We start from the raw sequence: 9,803 nt of genomic DNA, 5'->3' as shown, positions 1-9,803 counted from the left end.
ATTGTCTGTTTTGTTCCCATACAAAGTCTTTCCATTTTCACTCTTTCGTTAGTATTTTATGATCACCGGCTTCAGGCAGCCCCTACCGTTTTTTACTTATCTAAACCAGCAACCACCTGAGCTCTAGCCCTTCGGTCTTGTGCCATGATGTAAAAGTTAACGTCTTTTGTAGTTGCTCCAGGTGACTATACAGTGTGTTACTGATGCTTGGATTGGGTGGGAGGAATGTGCATCTCAGGTCTTCAAGAGGTTGACACTCAAGCAAGTGGTGTATTACTGTTTCATTGGAGTGTTGACATAAGGGACAGGAAATGGCAACATTACAAAGAAAGCATTGGAATGGAACCCACAAGGCCAGTGGAAAAGGAGTCGCCCACCAACAACATGGCGTTCTTTGTATAATGACCTGATGACCATCGAGATGACACAGGGTAAAGCAAAGTAGATGGACTCAGACTGTCCCAGACGGAGATCAGTCGTGGAAGCCTATGGCCCAGAGAGAGTTTATAGGAATAAGCAAGTAAATAAAAAATAAATAGAATAGAAATAAGAGTGGCATTCTATAATCAAGTGTTGAATCTGAATTGGTGTCAATGATACAGTGACAGAAAAAAAAACATTAAAAAAATACAAAAAAAATAAAAACTCAGGCTGTCTGAGGCTTCACATCGAGGGGAGGAAGTCTGGCTGTCAATAATTTACACATTCATATCTTGCACTGGTGTGTACTTACATCTTTTAAACTTTCACATAGAATGTTCTTTGCTTTAAATATATCAACAGAACCACCTTTTCACATCTATGCAACCGTATATTATCATTGTACTCCCCTTCTTGAACTTTAAGACCTACTAGTAATCATCTCCAATTAATTGTTCCCCCCAAAAAGCTCCCAAATGTTTTCTGACAGGTCCTTTTCTCACGTTGCCTCTTCTGTTTGGAACTCTCTTACATTTTCTTGAAGAAAAAAATGCATTAGGGAAGCTATTGTCTTAAAACCTATTTTATTAGAAAATATTTGATAGACTACAATTGGTTTCTGTTATATCCTTTATCTTTCTTAGTAATAATAAAGTATTCTTTTATAGCGATAAATGCTGAGGCCTCAAAGCGCTTTACAATATACTTATCAAACCATAAACACACTCATACTGAGCCAAAAAGACACACACAAAAATCGCACACACTAACTATGCAAGTTTTACAAAATGAAATTGACATTCAACAAAATGGAATAAAAAAATAAAACGTATAATTTACTCATCAATAAGAAAATGCCTAGGATAATTTCTGGAAAAGACGAGTCTTTAGATTTTTCTTTAAATTTTCTACACTGCCCGTAAAGCTTCCAATTCCACTTTTGTCACATACACTTGGTAGCTCTGCTTAGGGTTACAATACTTTGTTTAACGTCCTTACCAAACTGTCATAGACAGGCTTCCACTCCGCCTCTTCAGTTGGAAAATTTTCTCGCAGCCCCTTAAAATTGTGCAAATCGTCAGTCCGGCACAATTCATCCCATGAGTTATTGGGCAGCCAATCACTGGGGTTTGGGTAAGGGTTGTCCAGACCAACGCCACCAGTCAGAAAGAATCGCCATTCATCGGGGATGATCTCATTGTTGTGTGTCAAAATATTTACACACAAGACAAAAGAGAAAAGAAGCTGAAAAACAGACATAAAGCACACTACAATAGGTACATTGATCATATTTCTAAGACTCTTTGAGTATATATCTTATCCTAAAAATGATTCAGATAACAAAACAGTTTTTTTTGTGCGGCTACGTGGTCTTGTGGTATGACAATCGCTTTCGAATCGGAAGGTCCTGGGTTCGAGCCTCGCTCGGTGCATAGTTGAGTCCTTGGAGAAGGCTCTTTCCCACATTATCTCACCGTACTCATGTGTAAACTGAGTACATGGCAGTTAACAGTGTTGTCTTTGTCCGAAAAAAATGGTAATATCGCCTTACAGGCGTCATGTCCCGTCATAATTGTTAAATGTTGCTGTTGGCCAGGGACCCCTTGTAAAGCGCTTTGAGCATGTTAAGTGGATATTGCGCTATATGAAAGCTCAATTAAAAATTTTGTCAAACACATTTTTCTTGTGCTTCAGATCCTTCTTAAAAAGCAAAGTTCATTGCATCCAAATACAGTGGCCCTACTTTAATCTTAAAACATTTATTATCTTATCTTTGACACTGTCAATGCTCTAGTTTCAATTCCACTTTATCAAGTATTCATTTGGCATCCATCTTTCTATTTCCCATCCCTTCATTCCCCTACAGATCTGTAATTGGCAGTTTTCAAAATTGTGTGAACATTTGTCAAGGATCGTGCAAGATCTATGCTATAAGTCAATATGGTAACATTTCTGAAAATTTGTCAAGGATCGTGCAACAACTGTGCTATAAGTCAATAAGGTAATATTTCTGAAAATTTGTCAAGGATCGTGCAACACTATGCTGTAAGTCAATACGGTAACATTAAGTGCAAAACGATGATGAAAAGAGTAAAAAAAAAGATTGTGGCGATATTGTTGGAAATGTTACAATATTGTCAGACATCCATCCGTCCATTCAACCCCTCCTTTCATCCACCTAATGTTACATACCTTGTCCTTTTCAAACAGAGATCTGCAGACATTGGCGTAGAGGTTATAGGTAAAATGATTGTGGAGATTGTGCAGCCGGTCCTCCACCTTTTCGGCCAAATCGGCTTTTTCAATAGACAGATTGAAGAGGTTGATGAACCAGGTGAGAGAGTATTGGTACATGGGCTCAATGTTGGCCAGGTCGGCAATGGAGAAGAACAAGATGGTGCTGTGAACGGCAATGGGTTTGTATCCGAGACGTGCTTCATCGATCTTAGCCTCCGTTTCTTCTGCAATTTCCTGAGATGATAACAACGGATTAAGGAATCTTGTTTTTGTTTTGTTTTTGTTTTTCAGATTTATATGTATTTCAAAATAATATCAATGTCGAAATTCTGATTGATGATGACGATGATTATGTGAAGATAGTTGAGATGATGAAAATGATGTTGATAATGATGGTAATAACAACAACAACAACAACAACAACACATATAATAATAATAATAATAATAAAAATATAATAATAATAATATAATAATAATAATAATAATAATAATAATAATAATAATAATAATAATAATAATAATAATAATAATAATAATAATAATAATAATAAAAGTAAAAGTAATAATAATAATAATAATAACAACAATAACAATAAAAGTAATAGTAATAATAAGAATAAGAATAACAACAACAACAACAACAATAATAATAATAATAATAATAATAATAATAATAATAATAATAATAATAATAATAAAAATAATAATAACAATAATAATAATGATAATAATACTAATAAAAGTAATAGTAATAATAATAATAATAATAATAATAATAATAATAATAATAATAATAATAATAATAATATAATAATAATAATAATAATAATAATAATAATAATAATAATAACAACAACAAAATGAAAAAAGTAATTTTTTAATACTGAGTTATGGAGTTAAGGGACGATTATGATGCAGATGGATGAGTTGAAATATTATTCTTTGTTGAAAACAATCTAGAATGAAATCAAAATAGTCAGCAATTGAATGAGAATAATATTTCTACATTTCAAAGTGATCGAAAAAGATTTGGATACACACTTACGAAATATTGACGATGGCACTTATATACGTATAGATATTTAATACTCAATATTATCAATTAACATTGAATATTGTTTATATAATTTTGATACATTGTATCTATGCATGAAAGTAAGACAGAGCATTTAAAGGTTTTTAGAACTTATTAGCTCTTAAACGATATGATGTGATACGAATATAAATTGAAATATATGTATTTCAATAAGTGAGTCGAATGCTCTGTCAATTTAATTATCTTATCTATATATAACATAAAATAAAATTGCTGAAGACTGCTGTTCTGTGTTTCTTTCATTATACGGATACACCTATTATTATTATGAATGCTGCATAAATTAAAAAGAAAGAAAGAAAAGAAAATAACAGATCTACCTGTTTCTGTGAAATTTCGTTTGAGAGAGTTTTAGATGAGGATAGAATTTGAATGGCTGTCTCATCCTCTAAAATGTTGCCTTCAGACGAGGAGAGGACTTTAAGAATTTTGTCCTCAATCTCTTTCAGCTGTCTGAGGATGGAAAAAAAAATTGGGGAAAAGAGCTAATGTATCAACGTTTACCATGGCAAAAGCCAAAACACTTTACAATGGATTGTGCGGCTATGTGGTCTAGTGGTATGACACTCGCTTTCGGATCGGAAGGTCCCGGGTTCGAGCCTCATGCTCGGCGCATAGTTGAGTCCTTGAAAAAGGCTCTTTACTCACATTCTCTCACCGTACTCAGGTACTCAGCGTGGTCTTTGTCCGAAAAATTGTAATATCGCCTCACAGGCGTCATGTTCCGTCCTACATGTTAAATGTTGCTGATGACCAGGGACACCTTGTAAAGCGCTTTGAGCATATTTAATGGATATTGCGCTATATAAATGCTCTATCTAAAGCCAACAACAACACTGAACATGTAAGACGAGACATGCACTAACAGTTGTACAGAGTCATTTTTTACCGATGCAGGTTGATGAGCATCAGATCCACTTTCGTTTTCCAACATGTATGAATGAACCCAGTCATGTGTCTGTTGTCTATGATTCCCTAATAAAGTTTGTTTATTGTTTACTTCAATTTTCATCGAGTCGACTTATTACTTATTACAATAATGTGAAATCAACAAACAATACAAAAAGTAAGTACAGATCCTTTTCCTAGATTTGAACTTGCTCTACCCACAGTGACCCAAATGAAATCAAACCCCTCAACATGTCTGAATTGATCCTTATTTCAGTTTTTCTGTGTCTGTCTATGACACTAAACGTGTAACCTTTAGGTCAAATATTGGAGTCACGCTGTGGATAGTGATAGATGAAATATTGGAAATGGATCTGTACTCTTTGTATTGTCATGTGTGACAAAGTCAAGGTATACTATGTGCTGCCAGTGACTGGATGAGTGACAATTATCACCAAGCATTGTTCTAGCAGTGGGTTTATGGCATCATTGCACTTAAATGAAGTGTAAATACATTCTATATGCCACCGAACGTTCAGAAGTCGTTTTGCAGAGACAAACAACTTTAACCCTCTCCTTATCACCCATCGGAAAATCGTCACATTCGTTACAATTCAGTCAATAATTTTCATATTTTGATTTCATTTTGTTATAGTTACAGCCATAAAAACTTGACACTGTGTTGCAGAGCTCATTTTTCTGACCAAATATAGAATATACTCGTTACTATTCTGTTTGAAAAATCTATTTTCTGTCTTGGATTAGTATGAAGTTTTGGGGTAAAATTCTGAAAATAGCTGGTAAGGAGAGAGTTAACCCAATTAATTTATTGTTTTGACATAAGTGTTTTACCTTTAACTCATTTTTTTCTCTGACAATCTTTATTTTTAACACGTGTCAAAAAGAATAGAAAGCCTCACCTTTTGTTTGTGGCGCCTTGAATAATGAGGTGGTTTTTTTCTTCCTCCAGCTCTGGCCGTTCCTTGGCAACCACAATCCCTAACAGCTGGTCCTCCAGGCCTTCTGGTGTGATCATGAAGTTTAACAGTGTAACCTTATCAAATAGACAAGAGTTGGTTTATCAAAATCATAAATACTTTTATATATCACGTAAAATAGTCTCACCATCAATTCAGCTCAAAAGACATAACAAGAGGTTGCAATGGATGATGTGTGCACTTATTTGCAGGTCTGATAACCCAATTCATTATGGGCTCATTGTTGTAATGGAAATATTGTCCATTACAACGATGTTAAACTAGGCCAATAATTGCATTCAAATATCAGACCTGCATATGTGATTACCTCACAGGTTATTGTGATAATGGCAATAAAAAGATAATCAAAAAATTTGGACAACTGGATAATCATTAAAATCATCTCGAGTTTTGTAAAAATGATGCCTTGCGGTGTGCCTATGTTTTATCAACTTGGACGAAGTATAAATGTTAGCAACACATCTGTATAGAGCATGCACAAGTTACTGCCACCATCTATGGGACAATAACCTTTGCTGGATATTCATATTGACAATATAAAAAATGATAAGTGATACATTTAACTAAAATTAGATATGGCAGGCACAAGAAGTATTATCTAAATATCTTTGAATTTTATTTTTTTTAGTCAGAAATATATGAAATCAGAATGGTTTGATGAGTAGAATAGAAGATTTCTTGTTCTTTTTCCTTTTGAAATCCGAACTTTGTTCCCACCACACACTCACAAGCTCGTGCAGCTATTGCGAACACGTCCAGAATTTCAATAACAAGAGTTCAAAAATCTTAAATTGTAAAACAAAACAAAACACAAAAAACAAAAAAAACTTGAGCTTTTATAAAGCGCAATATCCACTAAATGTGCTCAAAGCGCTTTTACAAATTGTAGAACACGAATCCAATCCATCTTACCTCACATCACACTTGTTACGACATTCCTTACAACATTGAATGGCTTGTTTGTTTTTGATGCCTCAGATTGGTATCTATTCCTTATTCGATCTGGGGGTTTGAAGTGGCCAAGTGGTTAAGCATTGCGCTGTGCACTGGAAAGTCCCTGGTTCAAGCTTTGCTTCAGGCACTTTCATTTGTTTCATTAAGCAAGATTATTAACCCCCAATTCTCTTACTTTGAGCGATTCCTGTTGACATGGGGCGTTTGATATAAGGATTATCAATATTCCTTAATGGAATGCCTAGGCGGTTGGCATCTAATAACGCTGCATGGGAGTGTGTCATTTTGATTTATTTTCATTGTTTTGAATCTAGCCATTTATTGAGCAAATTGCAAGCGATGAAAGAAAAAACAAGACAGACTTGCCATTACTACCATGAGTAGTCAAAAGACCCCATCTCAGTGCAAGTAATTTGATAACATTTCACACAATTTTATTTGTTTGATTAAACAGGCCTTTACCTTGACAGAGACCTCGGGCAAATAATGAGGATTTCTCAAGCACGTGGTGATGAAAAACTTGAAGTCTTGAGAATACTCAATGATAGAATCTCCCAGTTTGATGCACAGTGCACCTCCTTGTTTGAAGACCTGCTTCAGCAGCAATGCCTCTAGGGTTGGGTCCAGTTCCTCCTGTACATTCTCTAAGAGGACCTGGTGCAAAAACGACAAATTAGGGAGCAGTTACTGATATATGAAAAATGTGAAGATTTTTAGGGATGCTTATTTTCTTCTTGTACTTTTCCTTCTGCTTTGTCTGGCATTGTTTGATACAAACATGTTCAGATGGAAATCAATGAATGTTTAAGGAGGAAAATGCCAAACAATCATAGAACATGGTGAATAACATCATTTTTTCTGTTGGAGAAAAGGAATATAAATATCACTTTAAGGGAATCGTGTCTTTTCCTACAATTTCAGTGTAGTTATCGGCTTGGACCCCTTTAAAATGCTTTGAGTAGATTTTGTGCTGTTTAAGATCCCACTTCTATCGTGTTTTCCATAGGTGATAAAACAGGTGTTTACAAATGATAACATTTATGACTTCAACTAATACAACTATATAAAGTACCAAATTGTTATCTGGTTTTGTAATTGAAAATCGCCAGTTTAATTCAATAAAAATACAAAATAGAAATTTTAAACAATTTACTTTGGGAATGAAAGGGTGATTTTTAACATTCTTTACAGATTCATTGGCAAGGGACTTTCCAAACACAAGAACAAAAGTCCTAAAATGAATGACACTAAATGAAATGTAGAATTACCCAAAACTGCTTAAAAAAAACAAAGCAAAACAAGTTGTATTCTTAAATTACAAATGACCCAATTCTAATGTTATCAAAAAAGACCAACCGAATAACCAAATTGAATACAATTTTCTAGGTTCCTCATAAAATCTCTGTCGGTGAATTTGATGACGTGTAAATTGTTGACACGCTCGAGGTGCTTGATCCATTTGTTTGCCTGACCCTGGGGGTCAATCATCAATGGCCATCGATTGGAGTTTCTGGTTTTTGATTAGGGTGGGACAGGGGTAGACACAGAATCATGAAATCAGTTCATGTCATGGCACATTTCTGATGTACACTGACAATATGGCTTTATTTTTATTTTGGTCAGAAAACATTTAATTCATTCATCACATTAAAATGACACTCAACTTATCACAGACCTGTCACTGATGGAAAACAGAAGAGTCTGAACTGTTTTATGACTCAAATTTTCAGTATACTTTTAACACCCCTCTCCATACCTTTTAGGTCAGTAGAACAATCGATACATCTTTTGAATTGAGGCAAACGAGTTGGAAGGATGGACGACTAAAACAGCACACACAGTCAGTGGCATAGCATTCGGCTTTTTATTTTAGGGAGGGGGGAAATGGGGAACAGGGGTGATGACGACGATGTGTTGGTTTTTTGGGGGTTTTTTTATATTTTTTTCTTTTGGGGGGTGGGGGGGGGGGGGGGCTGGGGAGGTTGGTCACTTTTCATGGACTGATGAAAGTGGATCACCTTCTTTGAAGTCTCATTTAAAAAAAAAATTATAAGAACTTTTGATAATGTTGAGGATCACTTTAATGGATATATATATGAAGGGTAAATGCAAAAAAGGCTTTATGTGAAAGCAAGACAGCATTGATGTTTCATGTCATTGATCGTCCTTTAACTTAAAAGTGACAAGATAGAATATTTGAAAATATATGTGAGCAAACTTGAACAAGACCTTGGAGAAATGTGGATTAAGAAAAAGATAAACACACAAGATTACCTATAACCCTCTAGGCATTATTCTAAACTTTTCATCAATCATACCATCATCACCATTAAAAAAACAGCAACAATATCTGGGACACGACTTTTTAACTGAAAAGTAGAAGTTTAATCAAAATTGAAAAAAAAACACCCACAATCTATACTGCCACACGACAGTTGGGACAAATAAAATCCTATTTATCCATTGAAATATGGACACATTCCACAGTATACAAGATTATAAGACACCAACCAATTTATATCTGGACTTACTTGATAATGATGCCATTTTCTATGGAGAAGTTATCGGTTGGAAGACCAGAAATATTCCATGCCCGTATTTTGACAGGATCCCCAAGAGTGTTGATGAGGGAGAAATCATTGGAGCAGGAGATATTCATTTCTCGTGTCTCTCTCACCCAGATTGTAGCTTCTTCCTGGAGACAGATTCAAATAGCCTTGTTAGAACTTTTATCGTATTTCTCTGTTTTTATTTTGGGTCATCATAACAGAGTGATAGGAATTGTCTTTAGACGATGTTACAGTGAGCTTGATATGTCACTGGATAGGTGACAATTAATTGCTTATGGAATACTGTTTTGCTGACTTCTGCATAGAGCCTTGATTTGATATGGCAAATTAAATATATTCCACTCTTGACTAATGAACGACTCAACATTTTTGTGGGTTTTTTTGTCTGGTTCAGTATTTAAAGTGCTCATATCACACCTATAACATTTTTGAAATTTTTTTTTTTGCTGAAACCCATTTTTTAAAAAAATATATAAATTACCTGTAAAGCAAAAAATTAAGCAAAACTTATCTAAAATGACATGAGCAAGGTGCAATTTGTCAACGAAAATCTGCATCTTCTTAATTCTGTATTTTTCAGATAAATAAACTATTAATGAAGTTCTCATTATCCGATAAACTCTCAAATATTCTTCCA

General features: G+C 34.5%; 1 protein-coding gene across 2 annotated transcripts in view; it reads right to left on the bottom strand.

The window, feature by feature from the left end:
- Positions 1–9,803, bottom strand: part of LOC144971434 (dynein axonemal heavy chain 7-like) — a 111,416-nt gene that overhangs the window by 25,132 nt on the left and 76,481 nt on the right. For both annotated transcript variants that reach the window (XR_013645136.1, XM_078912344.1), the window contains exons 47-53: positions 9,128–9,291; positions 7,953–8,106; positions 7,059–7,250; positions 5,565–5,698; positions 4,077–4,209; positions 2,614–2,892; positions 1,420–1,665 (exon numbers count right to left, since the gene is read on the bottom strand). Coding sequence is in view for 1 of the 2 variants with exons in the window: in XM_078912344.1 (XP_078768470.1) it covers positions 1,420–1,665; positions 2,614–2,892; positions 4,077–4,209; positions 5,565–5,698; positions 7,059–7,250; positions 7,953–8,106; positions 9,128–9,291 (1,302 nt within the window). In the remaining variant the exon portion in view is untranslated. The remainder of the gene's footprint in view (positions 1–1,419; positions 1,666–2,613; positions 2,893–4,076; positions 4,210–5,564; positions 5,699–7,058; positions 7,251–7,952; positions 8,107–9,127; positions 9,292–9,803) is intronic.

This window comes from Berghia stephanieae, chromosome 1, assembly GCF_034508935.2.
Source record: "Berghia stephanieae isolate SIO BIC M18660-M18661 chromosome 1, UCSD_Bste_1.3, whole genome shotgun sequence".
Taxonomy (NCBI): Eukaryota; Metazoa; Mollusca; class Gastropoda; order Nudibranchia; family Aeolidiidae; genus Berghia; species Berghia stephanieae.
The sequence above is the reverse complement of the archived record's forward strand: the minus strand, read 5'-3'. Positions and strand labels throughout refer to the sequence as shown.